The following is a 19,903-nucleotide window of genomic DNA, read 5'->3' as shown; positions in this document are numbered from 1 at the left end:
CGGATAGTAGAATTTTCCCTTAAGCATTCCAGTTGCTTTCTTACCTGTCTTCTTTGTTTGCATTTCCTAATGGTACTACTATGCAGCACTGGTAGACCTACAAAGAGGCATCATGTAGTTTAGTTTTTCATTTATGCAATGTGCATGATGCTGATTGAACAATCATGTATTGTTCATTCCTGTGTACCCTGGAGAATTTGGCGATGAGCTGCCTTCTTGAATCGCTGCAACTGTTGGGGTGTAGGGCCTCCCACATGGAAGGGAGTTCCCTGATTTTATCCCAGCAATAGTAGAAGAATAGCAATATGATTGTGAGTCAGGAAGTGTGTGACTTGGAGGGAAATTTGTAGGTGGTGGTGTTCCAGCATATTCTGACTTTGTTCTTCTGGTCAGCAGAGGTCAGGAATTTGAAAAGTGTTGTCAAGTGCGTTTTCTAAATGCTTCCATGTGTGTTGGTAGTAAGGGGAGTGAATGTTGAAGTTAGTGGATGGGATGCCATTCAAATGGATTGGTTTGTCATGGAAGGTATCAAGCTTCTTAAGTGTAATTGAAGTTGCAGTCATTCACAAAAGTGGACAGTATTCCATCACACGCCTGACTTGTGCCTTGTAGATACCGGACAGCCACTGGTGAAACAGGAGGTGAGTTGGTTCTTGCAAAGTTCCTAAACAGTGAGTTACATCAGTAACAGGTATCTCTCATGAGCCTTAGCCTTCCTGATGTTGAAGTAAAATGACAAACTGGATGAACAAAGCATATTGTTTGAGTTTCCAGTATACAGTGATTGTTTGGACACTTTGCACTTCAATAAGTTATGAGAATTATCCCAGTAAGTTAATTCAACAATCCCCATAACCTGGAGAATTGGCAGTTATAAAAAATATCATCTTCCAAGTCACCTTGACAAGAAACTTATCATTGTATAAACTAAGCTGTCTTGGTGAAGGAAGAATTGTTGACTTTCGTTATGCAGTGATGCATAGAAAACAGCAAGGGATAAGAGCTCTGTCAAAACATTATGACTGAAGAAAAGCCTTCTGAGGCAGAGCTCCTGTGAAAGGTCTCAAAGTGTGCTTTTGTCTGTGGTTCCATGCCTGATAGTACTACTAGCGTATTCTTACTTCTCTTTAGCATTGTCTAGTTGATACAACTTGTTTTTTGCCTCCTGTTTTTCCTGTTTCTCCAATATGATTATCATGAAGTGTTGGATTCCCGTTAGGAGGCCCATTGTGTCATCATCAACTGCTTGTTCAGTAATTCTCTTTAAAATGTGTTTTCAGAAGGTAAAGCTGAATGTAGGGAGAGGCATCTTAAATAACACTGTAATTTTATCTTCCCTCATTTTAGTATTTGCAGTGAATCAGAAGATATGGCTGCAAATTTTAATGAGCAATTTGAGTTCAATTTCCTCTCAATCAGGAATTTCTGTCTTGCTGCGCGGGCTCTGATGCCTTTAAAATAATTAGGATTAGATGGAAAAATGGAAGCCACAAAACTTGTTGTTGTGGCATTACTAACATTGTTCCACTATATCCAAAATTCAGCAGGATAAAGTAATTTGGGAGCATTACCTTGGTAAAATTCACAAGTCTCATAAAGATCCAATTGCTGAATTTTAGGTACTTGACATCTGTACTTCTGATTTAAGAAGAACTATCAAACATAAAATAATTGCATATTGCAAAAGTTACAAATGTCACTAAATTTTCTATCAAAGTAATTAGAAACAAAATATATTGTGTTCATATACAGTCTTATAGAGTTGGTTTAAAAAATACTCTTCAGTTATGGAATAATGGATTGCTAAATTTCTCCAGAATAGGAATCAAACAGTAATATTGATAACTTAATAACCCTACCCTAAATTCATAAATTGAGTCAAGACTTCTTTCAGATTCAACTTTCTGCATTAATATCGTAAATATTACAAGTGAATAAAATTCAGTAACCCTACCATCCCCATTTTAAAAATTTCAACCTAACATAACTCTCACGGTGTATATTGGAATATATATGTAAATTATTGCTACTGTCTAAAAGTCTAGGAAAGTGCTTTGAAGAGTTTTGTGAAAAGTGATGAATATTGTTCATTTTGTTTTTATGTCAAGACATGATTTTTTAAAAATTTAAATAAAACTACTTACCATCCAATTAGGTCAACTACATAGACTGGGCTGGGAATTTCTCTGTTGTCACTGATCAATTTGCTCTGAGACCCATTACAGGCGAGACTGAGTTAAAAATGATTTTAGAACTGGGCATGATGTTCCTTTTTAATTTTCCTATAATTATCATACGGTACATTGCCAGGTGCGTTACTGCAATTCACTTGATGAAGAAGAAAAGAAAGAACTGCGTCTTTTCAGTACTCAAAGAAAAAGAGAAAGTTTGGGACGAGGCACTATTAGACCATTCCCTATAACCATGACTGGTGCAATTTGTGAGCAGGTAAACATTTACATTTTAAGTAAAGCTCTTGCTTATAAAATTGGAATAGTAGCCAATAAAGTTTAATGTTTCTGGTTATAAAAAGTATGATGAGAGGAAACTTATGTGGAACATAAAGATCACTGTGGATCCGTTGGACCAAAGAACCTATTTCTGTGCTATGTACTTTATGCATATGTTAGAAAAAAATGACAATTTTTAACCTTTTAGTAACTTTTGGTAATATTGTAACATTTTGGTCCCTTCTTCTTCTCACCCATAAAATTGTTGATGCTAACTAGGGTACATCTCCACTAACACTGAAAATCAATCAGAAACCATTTCCATATCTTCTGTCTCAGTAGAGTACTTCCTTGCAACAAAGTAGGAAAGTCAGCAGCATGTTGAATCAACAGTGTATGCCACTGGACTTTGGGAAGTAATGTACTATGCAGCACAAAACTTTGTAATTTTAGTATTCTATGAGATATCATATGAGAAGTCCATTATATTGGCGTTATGTCAGAACACCTTTTGTAGAAGAAAAGTAACTGAAACCATAAACGAAATGTGTCTTAATGGTTGCCACACGATAAGTAAAAAAGGGAAAAATTAATATACTCTTGAAATCTAAGTAACGGGTAGCACCTAAAATGAAATGTTCATAAGCATTGCAGTCAAAGACAGTTCAGTCTTACTTGGCTTTTGCTGGTCTCTTAAGAAGCAAAGATGTTCAAAATAAAAAAAATCACTTACTGCAAATTTACCCAGCTTTTTGGACTCCCTTTCTCCCTAGTTTCCTTGAAGTTTCATTTTTATGTTGGATTTTCGAACATACATCAGGCAGGCTTTTGGCAGGGAGAAAATTAAATGTGCTGGAATAAAGGAATATGAGAACAGAATAGGCTATTAAACCCATCAAGCTTGCTCAGCTGTTCAATTACATCATGGCTGATCTTTTTTCTTAATGCCATTTTCCTCACTGTCTCCATATGCCTTAATGGCATTAGTCTCCAGAAATCTGTCTTGAACTCGTTCAGCGATTGAGCTTCCACAGCTCTCTGAGCTGGAGAAGCTAAAAAGAACAAAGAAAATCTACAGCCCAGGAACAGGCCCTTCGGCCCTCCAAGCCTGAGCCAATCCAAATGTACTGTCTAAACCTGTCGGTCAATTCCTAAGCATTTGTATCCCTCTGCTCCCCACCTACTCATACATCTGTCCAGACGCATCTTAAATGAATCTACCGTGCCTGCCTCTACCACCTCTGCTGGCAACGCATTCCAAACGCTCACCACCCTCTGTGTGAAGTATTTGCTGCGTGTGTCTACCTTAAACTTTCCACCTCTCACCTTGAAAGCATGACCTCATTATTGAATCCTTCACCCTGGGAAAAAGCCTGTCTCTATCTGCTCTGTCTATACCCTTCATGATTTTGTAAACCTCAATCAGGTCCCCCCTCGATCTCCTTTTTTTCTAGTGAAAATAAACCTAACCTACTCAACCTCTCTTCATAGCTCGCACCTTCCATACCAGGCAACACTCCATTACCTGAGTGATGTAATTCCTTGTCACCTCAATCCGATATAGTTTACCCTTTACTTTAAAGATTATGTCCCTTGATTTTAGACCTACCAGACAGAGAAAATTACCAATCTACCAAATTGACCAAAGTGCATAAATTCACACGTTCGCTTCATATTCTATCTGTCACTTTCTAGCCCATTCATTTAGCCTGTCCAATTTCTCTTTTAACCTTTTTAACAACTTTTAACAACTTTTTAGTTTTGTTTCATTGACTAATTTGGAAATATTAAGCCATCTTTTCATTACGCTTGTTCATTTTTTCTTAAGGGGGGTGTTATGAAGGTGTAAGTGTGTGTGTATATATATTTAAGAGAGAGAGGAAACTAGCAAGGACTGACTGAAAGCACAGAGTGTGCTGAACAATTTAAAATGTAACATTTGGTTGAAACACATAGCTGGAATTGCATTGCATGGAACATGAACAAATTCAAATTCAGCCAATCAGTTTAAATTATGTCCCAGATACCAAAATCCAATCGAATTTGATTTTCACTGTTTGGAAGGCAGCAAACCAATGAAATGGTCCGATGTTTGAGGATCTAAAACCAGATATTTTGAACAGTTAGGGGGAGAACTGCAAGAGCACCAACATGTCCAGACTGCTAGCCAAATTGTTCTATGAAAGGTACCTGTCAGTAAGAAATTTGTGTAGCAGAAGACCAAAGCCGACCTAGAGGAATCGACAGAGAAAGTTCGACATCTGAAGACAACAACTGGGTTTGAAAGTAATTTACCATAAATTTAAGAGGGAATTTATCGGATCAGTATTGTAGAGTGGAAGGTTTAAAAAAAGGTTTAAAAGAAAGGAGTTGTAAATAGTTGTTTAATATTCTCCTTTGGACTTAAAGAATAAAATGTTAATTTTTTTCTTTAAATAGTGAGATCAGGAATAGTTCTTTGTCTCTTGAAATTTAACCGATTATGACGCGAGGTGAGCTTATCTATGGGTTGGGTTTAAATTAGCAGAGGGGTTTACCCTATGTCATAACAGTTTGGCGTCTCTTGTCCGTGATTTGAACAGGTTTAGACAGATCCAGTCTGAGATTTGGACAGATTTGAATAGATTTGGGGTATGAGAAAAGTCCCGTAGATTTAAACACTTGCCAGTTAGTGTCGTAGATTTTAAAGTAAAACATAGGTGAGACTTAGGGTGTAGGTTTGCTCGCTGAGCTGTAGGTTTGATATCCAGACGTTTCATTACCTGGCTCGGTAACATCATCAGTGGCGACCTCCAAGTGAAGCAAAGCTGTTGTTTCCTGCTTTCTATTTATATCTTTCTCCTGGATGGGGTTCCTGGGGTTTGTGGTGATGTCATTTCCTGTTCGTTTTTTGGGGGGGGGGGGGGGGTGGGGGCGGGAGGTTGATAGATGACATCTAGATCTGTGTGTTTGTTTATGGCATTGTGGTTGGAGTGCCAGGCCTCTAGGAATTCTCAGGCATGTCTTTGCTTAGCCTGTCCCAGGATAGATGTGTTGTCCCAGTCAAAATGGTGTTTTTTTTTCATCTGTGTGTAGGGCAACGAGGGAGAGAGGGTCGGAATCCTAGTAGCACACAAACCCACCTACACTCTCAAACAAAAACTAACAAACTTAAAAGACCCAGTACAACCCATGGACAAAACCAACATCATGTACAAAATTCCATGCAAGGACTGCCACAAACACTACATAGGACAAATAGGAAGAAAGTTAGCCACCAGGATACACGAACACCAGCTCGCCATAAAAAGGCACGGCCCTCTCTCCCTCATAGTCCTACACACAGATCCTGTTGTAATCTGAGGTAACCCTTTTCGCTGTCCACTACACCTCCAATTTTGATGTCATCTGCACACTTACTAACTGTACCTCTTATGCTTGCAACCAAATCATTTATATAAATGACAAAAAGTAGAGGACCCAGCACCGACCCTTGTGGCACTCCACTGGTCACAGGCCCCCAGTCTGAAAAACAACCCTCCATCACCACCCTCTGTCTTCTACCTTTGAGCCAGTTCTGTATCCAAATGGCTAGTTCTCCCTATATTCCGTGAGATCTAACCTTGCTAATCAGTCTCCCAAGGGGGAACCTTGTCAAACACCTTACTGAAGTCCACATGGTCACATCTACCGCTCTGCCCTCAACAATCCTCTTTGTTGCCTCTTCAAAAATGTCAATCAAGTTTGTGAGACATGATTTCCCCCACACAAAGCCATGTTGACTATCCCTAATCAGTCCTTGCCTTTCCAAATTCACATACATCCTGTCCCTCAGGATTCCCTCCAACAACTTGCCCACTACCAACGTCAGGCTCACCGGTCTATAGTTCCCTGGCTTGTCCTTACCACCCTTCTTAAACAGTGACACCGCGTTAGTCAATCTCCAGTCTTCCAGCACCTCATCCTTGACTATCAATGATACAAATATCTCTCAGCAAGAGGCCCAGCAATCACTTCTCTAGCTTCCCACCTGATCAAGTCCTGGAAATGTATCCACCTTTATGCGTTCCAAGACATCCAGCACTCCCTCCTCTGTAATATGGACATTTTGCAAGGTGTCACCATCTATTTCCCTTCACTCTATATCTTCCATATCCTTTTCCATAGTAAATATTGATGCAAAATACTCGTTTAGTACCTCTCCCATTTTCTGTGGTTCCACACAAAGGCCGCTTTGCTGATCTTCGAAGGGCCCTATTCTCTCCCTAGTTACCCTTTTGTCCTTAATGTATTTGTAAAACCCTTTGGATTCTCCTTAATTCTATTTGCCAAAGCTATCTCATGTTCCCTTTTTGCCCTCCTGATTTCCCTCTTAGGAGTATACTCCTACCGCCTTTATACTCTTCTAAGTATTCCCTCGATCTATCTTGTCTATATCTTACATGTGCTTCCTTCTTTTTCTTAACCAAACCCTCAATTTCTTTAGTCATCCAGCATTCTCTATACCTACCAGCCTTTCCTTTCACGATTCTCGTTATCTCATTTCTGAAGGCTTCCCATTATCTGCGAACATCTGCCCCCAATCAGCTTACAAAACTTCTTGCCTAATACCGTCAAAATTTGCCTTTCTCCAATTTAGAACTTCAACTTTTAGATTTGGTCTATCCTTTTCCATCACTGTTTTAAATCTAATATAATAATGGTCGCTGGTCCCAAAGTACTCCCCCACTGACACCTCAGTCACCTGCCCTGCTTTATTTCCCAAGAGTAGGTCAAGTTTTGCACCTTCTCTACTAGGTACATCCACATACTGAATCAGAAAATTTTCTTGTACACACTTAACAAATTCCTCTCCATCTAAACCCTTAACACTATGGCAGTCCCAGTCTATGTTTGGAAAGTTAAAATCCCCTACCATAACCACCCTATTATTCTTACAGATAGCTGAGATCTCCTTACAAGTTTGTTTCTCAATTTCCCTCTGACTATTAGGAGGTCGATAATACAATCCCAATAAGGTTATCATCTCTTTCTTATTTCTCAGTTCCACTCAAATAACTTCCCTGGAAGTATTTTTGGGAATATCCTCAGCACCGCTGTAATGCTATCCCTTATCAAGAACGCCACTCCCCCTCCTCTATCGCCTCCCTTTCTATCCTTCCTGTAGCATTTATATCCTGGAACATTAAGCTGCCAGTCCTGCGCACCCCTTAGCCATGTTTCTGTAATTGCTATGATATCCCAGTCCCATGTTCCTAACCATGCCCTGAGTTCATCTGCCTTTCCTGTTAGGCCCCTTGCATTGAAATAAGTGCAGTTTAATTCATTAATCGTACCTTGTCCCTGTCTACTCTGATTGTTTGACTTGCTGTCTGTTCTCCACTGTACCAGTCTCGGATTGACCTCTTTCCACACTATCTCCCTGGGTCCCACCAAACCCCCCACCACCTTTACTAGTTTAAATACTCCCAAGCAGTTCTAGCAAATTTCCCTGCCAGTATATTAGTCCCCTTCCAATTTAGGTGCAATCCGTCCTTCTTGTACAGATCACTTCTACCCCAAAAGAGATTCCAATGATCCAAAAATGTGAATCCTTCTCCCATACACCAGCTCCTCAGCCATGCATTCATCTGCTTTATCCTCCTATTCCTTCCTTCACTAGCTCATAGCACTGGGAGTAATCCAGATATTACTACTCTTGAGGACCTCCTTTTTAACTTCCTACCTAACTCCCTCTATTTTCCCTTCAGAATCTCAACCTGTTCCCTTCCTATGTCATTGGTTCCAACGTGAACAATGACCCCTTGCTGGCCCCTCTCCCCCTTGAGAACATTCTGCACCCTCTCTGAGACATCCTTGATCCTGGCACCAGGGAAACAACACACCATTCTGTTTTTTCGCTGCTGGCCACAGAAACGTCTGTCTGTACCTCGGACTAGAGAATCGCCTAACACAATTGATCGCTTGGAAACCGACATACCCCTCGTTGCATTAGAGTCAGTTTCAGTACCAGAAACTTGGCTGGTACGCTCCCCTGAGAATCCATCAACCCCTACATTTTCCAAAACAGCATACCTGTTTCAAATGGGTATAGCCACAAAAGACTCCTGCACTAGCTGCCTACCTCTCTTACCTTTCCTGGAATTAACCCATTTATATGACTGTATCTGAGACGTTTCCCCCCTTCCTATAACTGCCATCCATCACATACTGTTGCTGTTGCAAATTCCTCATTGCTTCTAACTGTCTCTCCAACCAATCCACTTGATCTGATAAGATTTGCAATCAACAGCACTTATGGAGATATAATCCGCAGTAACCCTTAAACTCCCACATCTGACAAGAAGCACATATCACTCTACTAAAGGCCATTTTTGCTTCTTCACAATATACAGACCCAGAAAATATACCCATAGTATTCCTCTACAAACACTACCCCAGGTTAAGTTAATAGTTATGGCTTATATTTTAAGTTTAATCAAGAGACCTTTCTCCAAAACATATAATCAAGAAAGAACCCACTCTACTCACTAATGCAGACTTTCTGTAGTCCACGTAAAACAATTAACTTCGATAAAACAACAATCCTATCAGCTTAATCCTTTCAAAGCCAGACAGGTCCAGAAGGAGGTGGAGACCATGTTCAAAAGGATATCATTGAACCAAGCCAGAGCGAGTGGAGTTCCCCAATCATCTTAGTTCCCAAACCAGAAAGGACTCAATGAGTTTACGTGGTTTATCGGAAGGTAAATGCTGTTACAAAATTGGACTCCTATCCAGTCCCGAGATTGGAAGATTGTGTCAAGAAAGTCGGACAAGCCAGTTACATCACCAAGTTGGACTTACTGCGTGGTTACTGGCAGGTACCTTTAGCAGAGACGGTGAAATAAATTTCTGCATTTGTAACCCCAAATGGCTATATTAATTCAAAATGATGCCCTTTGGAATGAAGAACACATCCGCCACATTCCAAAGACTCATGAACAGAGTAGTGACTGGGTTAACAAACTGTGCAGTCTATTTGGACAATGTAGTGATCTTTAGTAAGTCCTGGAAAGATCACATGGTACAGTTGGCATAGCTCTTTGAACGACTATGAGAAGCAAAACTGGTAATAAACTTAAACAAAACTGAATTCGTGAAAGCAGAGGTGACGTTCTTGGAACATAACATCAGTCATGGAAGGTTGACCCCACAGAACTCAAAGACGAAAGCCATCGAGGAATTTCCATGACCAACCTTAAAGAAAGAGGTGCTTCAATTCTTGGGACTGAGTGGATTCTATCAGAACTTTGTTCCAATCTTCAGCTGTGTAGTGGCACCATTAAGCAATTTGCTGAGGAAGAACACAAAGTTTTGGTAGACAGAACAATGCCAGAACATATTTGATTATTTAAAAGCAATATTAAGCACCGTACTAGTTTTAGCTACACCAAACGTTTTGAAACCTTTCAAAGTTGACATCTTTCCTAGTGACATAGGAGTTAGAGCTGTACTGCTACAGGAAGATGATGATGGGATTGAACTGCCAATTGGTTACTTTTCGAAGAAGATCAACATACACCTGAAGAAATACTCCATGATTGAAAAAGAACTCATTAGATTAGATTCCCTACAGAGTGGAAACAGACCCTTCAACCCAACAAGTTCACACCGACCCTCCAAACAGTAAACCACCCAGACCCATTTCCTTCTGACTAATGCAACTAACACTGGATCGTGGGAGGAAACCGGAGAACCCGGAGGAAACCCACGCAAACTCCACACAGACAGTCGGCCAAGGCTGGACCCTGGTGCTGTAAGGCAGCAGTGCTAACCGCTGAGCCAGCGTGCCGTGAATTTGGTACTGGCCTTACAATATTTTAATGTGTACGTCACGAACAATGTGTTGGAGACGGTTGTGTACACAGTTCACCATCCTCTTACATTCTTGGAACGTTTAAAAGACAAGAATATGAAACTATTTTGTTGGAGTCTTATGTTTGACTTTTAATTTACAAATCATACATATTGTGGATCATAAGAATGTAATTGCAGATGAATTATCATGGATTTAATTGATGAAGTATAGATGAGATTGTTATCTATTCATTGTTATATATATATGTTGGAAGAAGTTAATATGAACTTAGGTTAAAGTCATATGTTATGTCACAGTAGTGTTGTTTAAGGAACAGAGAAAAAAATTCAAGCCATCTTTTCATTATGATGGTTCATTTTTTCTTAAAGGGGGAGGTGTTATGAAGCTGTAGGTGTGTACTGTACGTTTGAGAGAGATGAAGCTAGCAAGGACTGACAAAGCGCAGAGTGTGCTGAACAATTTAAACATTTAGTTGAAACAAATAGCTGGAGTTGTGTTGCCATGGAACAAAAATTCAAATTTTGCCAATCAGTTTAAATTATGCCCCAGATATGAAAGCCCAATCAAATTCAAATTTTACTGTTTGGGATGACATCAAACCAATGAAATGATCCGATGTATAAAACGTTTTGAACAGTTGAGAGAGAACTGCAAGAGCACCACCATATTCAGACTGCTAGCCGAATTGCAATCTGAAAGGGACCTGTCCATGAGAAAACTGTACAGCAGAAGACTGAAGCCAACCTAGAGAAATCTACAGAGAAAGTTCAACTTCCAAAGATGACAACTGGGTTTGAAAGTGATTTGCCATAAATTTAAGAGGGAATTTATCGAACCAGTATTGTGGAGTGGGATGTAAGAAAATAGTTTTAAGAGAAAGGAATTGTAAATAGTTGTTGTTTAATATTCTCTTTTGGTCTTAAAGAATAAAATTATTATTTTCTTCTTTAAATAGTGAGATCAGGGATAGTTCTTTGCCTCTCAAAATTTAACAGATTATGGTGTGAGGCATGCTTCTCTGTGGGTCGGATTTAAATTAGCAGAGGGCTTTACCCAGTATCGTAACAGTATCCAAATCATTTATTTCAATTGTGAATAACTGTGGCTATAACACTGATTCTTATGGTATCCACTAGGAACAGTCTGGCATCCTGAGAATGACCCATTTATTCCTCCTCTCTACCTTCTACCTGTTAAATTATTCTGAATCCATCCTAGTATATTACTTGCTGCCCTACCAATCCTATGTCATTTTTTTTAAACTAATATCCAGTGTGGGACCTTATCACAACCCTCTGAAATTCCAATACAAAAATCCACTGGTTCTCCTTTATCTGTGCTATAAATAACAGCATCAAAAACTCCACAATGGGTTTGCCAACATGATCTCCATTTCATAAATCCTTATTGACTCTGCCCAAGTTTATCATCATTTTCAAAGTGTCCAGTTATCACACGCTTTATAGAGAAAACACTAATGTTTTCCTGACATCAAACTAATAAATCAATAGTTCTCCAATCTTCTTTTGCCGCTTCCTTAAATACTGGGGTTACATTTGTCAGCTTCCAAGCTGCAAGAACCTTTTTAGAATATGTAGAATTTTGAAAGACAAACACCAACGAATGAATCTACTATCTCTCAAATCACTGCCTTCATCACTCTTGGATGCTGACCTTCTGGTCCAGGTAATTTATCAACTTCTATATATTTAACTTTGCAAGTCCCATCACTTTACAGATACTTAATTCTATTAGACCCTCACTTTCACAGTCAATAAATTGCCGAGCATTTCAGGAGTACATTTTGTATTTTCCTTCAGACTGGCAAAAGTATTTATTTACTTCCTCTGCCATCTTTGTAATACATTATATACTTAATGTCCTGTTTCTTAGTAGTGTGTATTCATGTGCTCTTCTTCCTTTCTTTGTCAGTTTCTTGGTCTATTTTTGCTGTGTTTTAAATTGCTTCCAGTCATTAGCTTATCACTTTTTCTTGCATCCTTATGAGCCATTGCCTTTGATAATGCAAACTTTAGCTTCTTATGTTCACTATGTTTGATTTACATTTCATTTTGGGTGTTTGTGTCTGAGAACAATGTATCTCTGTTGCAGATAATGTAGCACTTCTTTCCATACCAACCATTACTTGTCAACCATCAAATATTTTAATGTATTTCTCCAATCCACAATACCCAGCTTTTTCCTCGTGTTTTTATAGTTTCTCATGTTCAGATTTAAGATACTAGTTCCAGAATTAGCTGCATTATATTCACATTGAATGAGAATTTCAATTTTATTATGATCACTGATTTCCAAAGATTCCTTTGCAGCAATGTTATGCATCAGAATCATAGAATTAACTCTTTCTCATTCCATAAAATTATATCTAAAATATCCAATTCCTAATTGGTTTTTCAATGCATAACTCCAGGAATTCATCCTTTACAGCATAAATATTGATTTGAACCAACCAGTCTATTTGTACATTAAGATCTGTTTTTACATGTTACATGCACCTCTGTTTTCATGATTTGCTCCATGCCAATATTCTCACTATTCCTTAGTGGCCAGTAATCTACTCCCACCAATGTTTGCAGTTAAATGACTCCAACCAAATTGATTATGCAGATCCCTCTCACTAATTTCTGGGTGGTAGCTCACATCTTTCTCACACACCCCTAAGACGGTCACCATAAAATGGGGCAAGGGCACAGCATCACCCATCGTTTTGAGGCCCTAAAGTGATGAATTACGGGCAATTTAAGAACTTTAAAAAGAACTACAATGCCTGAACTAGATCTGTCGCATAATGTACTGGGACTTCAAATTATTAATAAAATTGACTTTAAAGGTTCAAAGCTAGAATTCACAGTCAAATTTATGTTGAAACCTAGTTACTATGTTTATCTAAATAGCAAAACAAATTTACAGAATATTTCCTATTGGTTAGGTAGGTTGAGTGGATTTCATGATAGATCGTCTTGTACATTGTCTATACAAGAGATGTGTAGCTTCAAAAGCTTAATGTATTTCTCAATTTATAGGTAGTTCTCCTATAACAGTATATTTGCATTCCAGCAAAACCTCGCTAAATAGAAAATTGTGTAATATCAATAATGGGGCCTGTAGGAAAAGTAGGGTTAGGGGCAGACCAGCAAAAAATATAACTCATGATCGCTCAAAAATCACCCAAAAGTCTAATGCCAAGTATATCACAGCCTGAATGAAGGTTGAAATTATACTTATTAACAAAACAAAAGTAAATTTAATATAATACATTTTAAAAATATAGGAAAGCTGCTCTCTGTCCAGTACCTCTGACAGAAGACTACTCTGTCAGCATCTGACTTTGTGCATGCACAAAGCAGCATGAAGGTGGGCGCTGACATTGTGCATACGCAGAACAGCACTGAGACTTCTGCAGAATCAGCGCCTGTGCAGAACAGCACAAAGACCAGCACCAATGTCACACATGTGTGGACACTGGTGCATGCACAGACCGGCGCAGAGATTTTGGCGTGGTCATTGGCGCATGAGCAGAATAAACCATAAAAACCAATCACCACTGGAATCGCGCTATTGTCAAAGGAAGTAGGCATTCTCAAAAATACCGTTCCCTAATTCTTCAGTGATGTTATAGCTAAGTCGCGCTGCCGAAATATACGTTATCCCAGAACTACCTGTAATTTTAATTTTATTGAATGCACCAACATTTGTGGGTTCGCTTGAGAATGTCTATAGGCCAAGCATCACCATCTTGGCCCAACAACTAAGGATAAGAGTAGCAAAATTGCAATACTCCATGCTGATCTAAAATGCAGACTTCACCAAATTATCTAAATCATTGAATGAAGTTCAATCCCTATATACCAAGCTCCCCCACCCACACCCCCCAGCCATCCCTCTTCCAAACTGATTATTTCTTGTGAATGTTTCACAGTTTTTGCTATAATTCTTTAATCTAAGAGGGGGGGGGGATTTACATATTGCATTAGTCCTGATCAAATTGCCTACATTATAGCCTGTCACCCTTGTGGGATTATGGGTATATTTATTTATATGTGGAGATTCAATTTCTGTTAATGATTAGGGGGATCTTAGCTATAGACAGCAATATATCACTTAATTGCCATATACAAGAAAAGAAGAAAGCTCTGTTTGCCCTCCTATGATCTTGCAATCCCTTTGAGATCTATTAGCTATGTAATGATATTAGAGGCATTGATCCCAACAATACAGGAAGCCTGTGACCAAATTACATTTGCTTAGGTCCCTGTATGTGCCTTTGGGTTGAAGGTGACTCAGTTGACAGTTATTGTTCATGTGTCTTAGAGCAATGTTTGGAAATTGATACTTTATTGTAAAGCATTTATCTCATGTTTAGCTTAGAAGTTTAAGGAGCAAGTACAGAGACAGTAATAAGAAAAAGGAAGAAATTAAACCTTGAAAATATGCTTGTGTGATTGGCTCGCTGAGGATATTTCCAAACACATTGCTATGAATTGTCTGGGATTCTAAAAATATTCAGGAAGTAATGAGCTCTGCTGGCTATCTTCTCTATTTCTGTAGCATAAAAATAAGGCTGCACTTGCTGACACTAAAGAGTATACATATTAGCAGCGATATCTCTAAAGAACATAGTTTAACACAGAGTGACAAATACAGTATAATTTTAATGAAAGAGTATTTTGTGCAAGAAAAAAATAATGTTAAAGTAGAACTTTCCTTTTAATTTTTGAATATCAGCTTAATGTTGTGCACACACAGAGCCAGCAATCATCATGACAGTGTTGGTGTCTGCACGCAGATTATAAAAATAATTTGGTTAGCAATATATTTAAAAAAAGACCATAAGTAAGACTGTCAGCAACAAAAACATAAGGTTTATTATTGAAAGTAATTATTCAAATTACAAACCTATCTAATCTATTTACAAATCTATTTTAACAAACTTTCAGAAGAAAAATGCATCTAACTGAATTGTATTTTTTTAGTTAAAATGAGTGGCCCTTGTTAAGGCTGGCCATTGAGGTACCAGTATTTGTCATTTTTTAAATTGTTTAGTATCTGAGATTTATTAGCTACTTCTCTAACTGTTGAATATATTACAATTTTATTTTAATTTTAAACCAGTGTGGAGGACAAATCAATGGTGGAGACATCGCTGTTTTTGCTTCACGAGCAGGCCATGGAGTTTGCTGGCATCCTCGATGTTTTGTCTGCACTACATGTAACGAACTATTGGTGGATCTGATTTATTTTTACCAAAATGGGAAAATATACTGTGGGAGACACCACGCTGAATGTTTGAAACCTAGATGTGCAGCATGTGATGAGGTAAGTATACAAAAACAAATCTAATCTTTAGATTCCAATAAAACGGCATGTTAGATTAATGTAGTCCACTTTAGGCTTAAATATGACAACATGAACACCATGAAAATGACCCATTTAGCATTTTTTGTAATTAACAGTTATAAGAAAGAATATTACTCCTTTCCTATTCTGTACATCCACAGAATTCTATTTCTCAAACATTGTCCCTCGATGATCACTGGGTCAAAAGGATTTTGTTTCTCAGCTTGTAAACTTCAGAAAGTATGTAGAACTAAACTTGTAGCACTTGTTCAACTGAACTGTTTACTTTCCTCAAAGGATTTAGGCAACCAGTGTTAGCTATAAACATGTTTCACAGAAATAAAACTGATACAAATCGTAATTCGTAACTGCAAGGCAGCATTCTCTTAAATTACAGTGTTGCATTCAGTTCAAGATTATGGACATCTTCAATGACAACTTGCAGTTAACTGTTAAGCAAAAGTGAGGACTGCAGATGCTGGAAACCAGAGTTTAGATTAGAGTGGTGCTGGAAAAGCACAGCAGGTCAGACAGCATGCGAGGAGAGGAAAATCGACATTTCGGACTCCCAGACCATACAGAACCTCATCACCTCAGGAGATCTCCCACACACAGCTTCCAACCTCATAGTCCAGGAACCGCGCACTGCCCGATTCTACCTCCTCCCCAAGATCCACAAGCCTAACCACTCCAGCTGACCCATTGTCTCAGCATGGTCCTGCCCCACCGAACTCATCTCCACCTACCTCGATACTGTCCTATCCCCCCTAGTCCAGGAACTCTCCACATACTTTCGGGACACCATCCATGCACTCCACCTTCTCCAAGGCTTCCGTTTCCCCAACCCCCAATGCCTCATCTTCACCATGGACATCCAATCCCTCTACACCTACATCCGCCATGAGCAGGGCCTCCAAGCCCTCCATTGCTTCCTGTCCCGACATCCCCAACAGTACTCTTCCACTGACACTCTCATTCGTTTGCCTGAACTGGCACTCGCCCTTGACAATTTCTCCTTCGAATCCTCACACTTCCTCCAGACCAAAGAGGTAGCCATGGGCACCTGTATGGGCCCCAGCTATGCCTATCTCTTTGTTGGCTACGTAGAACAGTCCATCTTCCTAATTACACCAGCACCACTCCCCACCTCTTCCTCCACTACATTGATAACTGCATCGGCGCCACCTCGTTGTCCCGCGAGGAGGTTGAGCAGTTCACCAACTTCACCAACACATTCCACCCTGACCTTAAATTTACCTGGACCATCTCTGACACCTCCCTCCCCTCCTGGACCTCACCATCTCCATTAATGACGAACGACTTGACACTTACATTTTTTACAAACCCACCGACTCCCACAGCTACCTGGATTACATCTCTTCCTACCTCCTGCAAAAATGCCATCCCGTATTCCCAATTCCTCCGCCTCTGCCGTATCTGCTCCCAGGAGGACCAGTTCCACCACAGAACACACCAGATGGTCTTCTCCTTTAGAGACTGCAAGTGCAGTCCCTTCCCACGTGGTTGAAAATGCCCTCCAACGTATCTCAACCACATCTCGCACCTCCACCCTCAAACCCCACCCCTCCAACCATAACAAGGACAGAACGCCCCCCGGTCCTCACTTTCCACCTACCAACCTTTGCATAAACTGCATTATCCGCCGACATTTCCGCCACCTCCAAACAGACCCCACTGCCAGAGATATATTTCCCTCCCCACCCTTTTCCGCTTTCTGCAAAGACCGTTCCCTCCGTGACTACCTGGTCAGGTCCACGCCCCCAACAGCCCAACCTCCTGTCCTGGCACCCTCCCCTGCCACCGCAGGAACTGCAAAGCCTGTGCCCACACCACCTCCCTCACATCCATCCAAGGCCCTAAAGGAAGCCTTCCACATCCATCAAAGTTTCACCTGCACATCCACCAATGTCATTTATTGTACCCGTTGCTCCCGATGCGGTCTCCTCTACATTGGGGAGACTGGATGCCACCTCACAGAGCACTTTAGGAGACATCTCCGAGACACCCGCACCAATCAACCTCACCACCTTGTGGCCCAATGTTTCAACTTCCCCTCCCACTCTGCCGAGGATATGCAGGTCCTGGGCCTCTTCCACCGCTGCTCCCTCACCACCCGACACCTGGAGGAAGAACACCTCATCTTCCGCCTCGAAACACTTCAACCCCAGGCATCAATGTGGACTTCACCAATTTCCTCATTTCCCTTCCCCCACCACCTTACCCCATTTCCAACCTTCCAGCTCAGTACTGTCCTCATGACCTGTCCTACTTGCCAATCTCCCTTCCCACCTATCCGCTCCACCCTGCCCCCTGACCTATGACCTCCATCCCCACCCACATTCACCTATTGTACCTTTGCTACTTTCTCTCCCCCCCCCCCCCCCCCCCAAACTTTTCTTTCCACCCTGGAGGCTCCCTGCCTCCATTCCTGATGAAGGGCTTTTGCCCAAAACATCGATTTTCCTGCTCCTCAGATGCTGCCTGACCTGCTGTGCATTTCCAGCACCATTCTAGTCTAAACCCTTGCACTTAACTGTTGTCTTGACTACTGAAAAATATGCCAATGTGATTCACAGAAGTGCAATCAAAAGTTGGACACTGAGGCAAAGAGATATTAGGAAAGGTGTTCGAAAAGAATGGCCAGTACAGGCAGATTTTAAGAGGGGTATTAAATGAGAAGTAGGAAGTGACGAGGTATAGAGTTTAGAAAAGAAATTCTAGCGTGTTTAATAGTAATCCCACTTTGCTTAATAGGTCAGCTGAGCTGAGCAACAATCTGAAACATACCATGTAGTGCAATAAACTGCATACAACAAATAAAAACCAGCAAAGACATTTTATATCATGTAGCATTTGTTTTGCAATAACCTACTCACTGACACAGTTTGGGATCTGCCAAAGCCAGTCAGCTCATAACTTCATTACAGCCTTAAACTAGATATTGACAAAAAAGCTGAACTCCTGAGGTAAGATGAGAGTGACCTAAAGATAACAGTTGAAAATGTGTAGCTGGAAAAGCACAGCAGGTCAGGCAGCATCCAAGGAGCAGGAGAAACAGTTGACCAAGTATGATATCAAAGACCCTTTGGTAAAGATAACAGTTGACTAAGTATGATATCAAAGACCCTTCACAAAGCTGAAGCTAATAGAGGGTGTTCTACATTGGTTGGAGTCTTACCAAATTCAAAGGAAGAAAATTTGTTGGTATTGGTCAAACATCCCAGCCACAAGATATCACTGTAAGAGTTCCTCAGCATGTAACCAAGTTTCAACTATCTTCCTATGCTCATCAATGTACTTCCCATCATAATAAGGTCAGAAATAGGATGTTTACTGATGTTTGCACAATGTTTAGCATTATTTACGATGACTCAAATATTGAAGCAGTCATGTCCATATTCAGCAACACCTGGATATCAATCAGACTTGGGCTGAGAAGTGGCAAGTAACATTTGCACCACAGAAGTGAAAATCCAATTGTCCCTCCTTGACATTCAATAACATTGCCATCACTGAATCCCTCACTGTGGTAACATCCTGGGTATTACCATTGACCAGAAACTAAACTGGAGCAATTAAATACATATGTCTATAAAATAAATGTGGCTGTAACAGCTGGTCAGAGGCTAGCAATTCTATGGCAAATAACTCAACTCCTAACCATCTGAAGTCTGTCAACCTGGTATGAAGTTTGTCAAGGCACAAATCAGGCATGTGATGGAATATTCTCACTTGCCTGAATGGTGCAGCTCCAACAATATTCTAGAAGTTTGACAGCATCCAGGAGGAAGCAGCACACTTGATTGGTAGTCATTCATCACCTTCAACATTCACTCCCTTCACCACTGAGGCACTGTGTCAGCAATGTGTACTTAGGAGCCTTGGTGAGTTGCAGCAGTGCATTTTTTTGATGGTACACACTGCTGTCACCAAAGCTCCTTTGACATCACTTTCCAAACCTGTGGGTCTCTGCCACAAAGAAGGGCAAAGATGGCTGATGTGTGAAAGCGCCATCACCTGCAAGTTCCCCTCCAAATATCACTGTGACATTAATATATTGCCTTTCCACCTCTGTCGCTCAGTTAAAATCCTGGGTATTTGCTGGATCTCTGCATGTAATGCAGCAGTTCAAGAAGACAGCTCACCTCTCAGGGTTAGTCAGGGAAAGGAAATAAGTAGTGGTCAGTGACACCCACATTGCTAGAACAGATAGAAATAGTTATTGAAGTGGTAA

The 19,903-nt window shown here is 40.3% G+C and overlaps 1 protein-coding gene across 6 annotated transcripts in view; it reads left to right on the top strand.

Moving 5' to 3' along the window:
- The window catches only part of prickle2b (prickle homolog 2b), a 290,050-nt gene that overhangs the window by 249,939 nt on the left and 20,208 nt on the right, over positions 1-19,903 (top strand). For all 6 annotated transcript variants that reach the window (XM_043708272.2, XM_087994410.1, XM_043708270.2 and 3 more), the window contains 2 exons: positions 2,311-2,448; positions 15,424-15,627. In XM_043708272.2, the coding sequence (XP_043564207.1) occupies positions 2,311-2,448; positions 15,424-15,627 (342 nt within the window). The remainder of the gene's footprint in view (positions 1-2,310; positions 2,449-15,423; positions 15,628-19,903) is intronic.

Source organism: Chiloscyllium plagiosum, unplaced genomic scaffold (assembly GCF_037043375.1).
Source record: "Chiloscyllium plagiosum isolate Xiang-an unplaced genomic scaffold, Cpla_swu_hap1 HiC_scaffold_14, whole genome shotgun sequence".
Lineage (NCBI taxonomy): Eukaryota > Metazoa > Chordata > Chondrichthyes > Orectolobiformes > Hemiscylliidae > Chiloscyllium > Chiloscyllium plagiosum.
The sequence above is the reverse complement of the archived record's forward strand: the minus strand, read 5'-3'. Positions and strand labels throughout refer to the sequence as shown.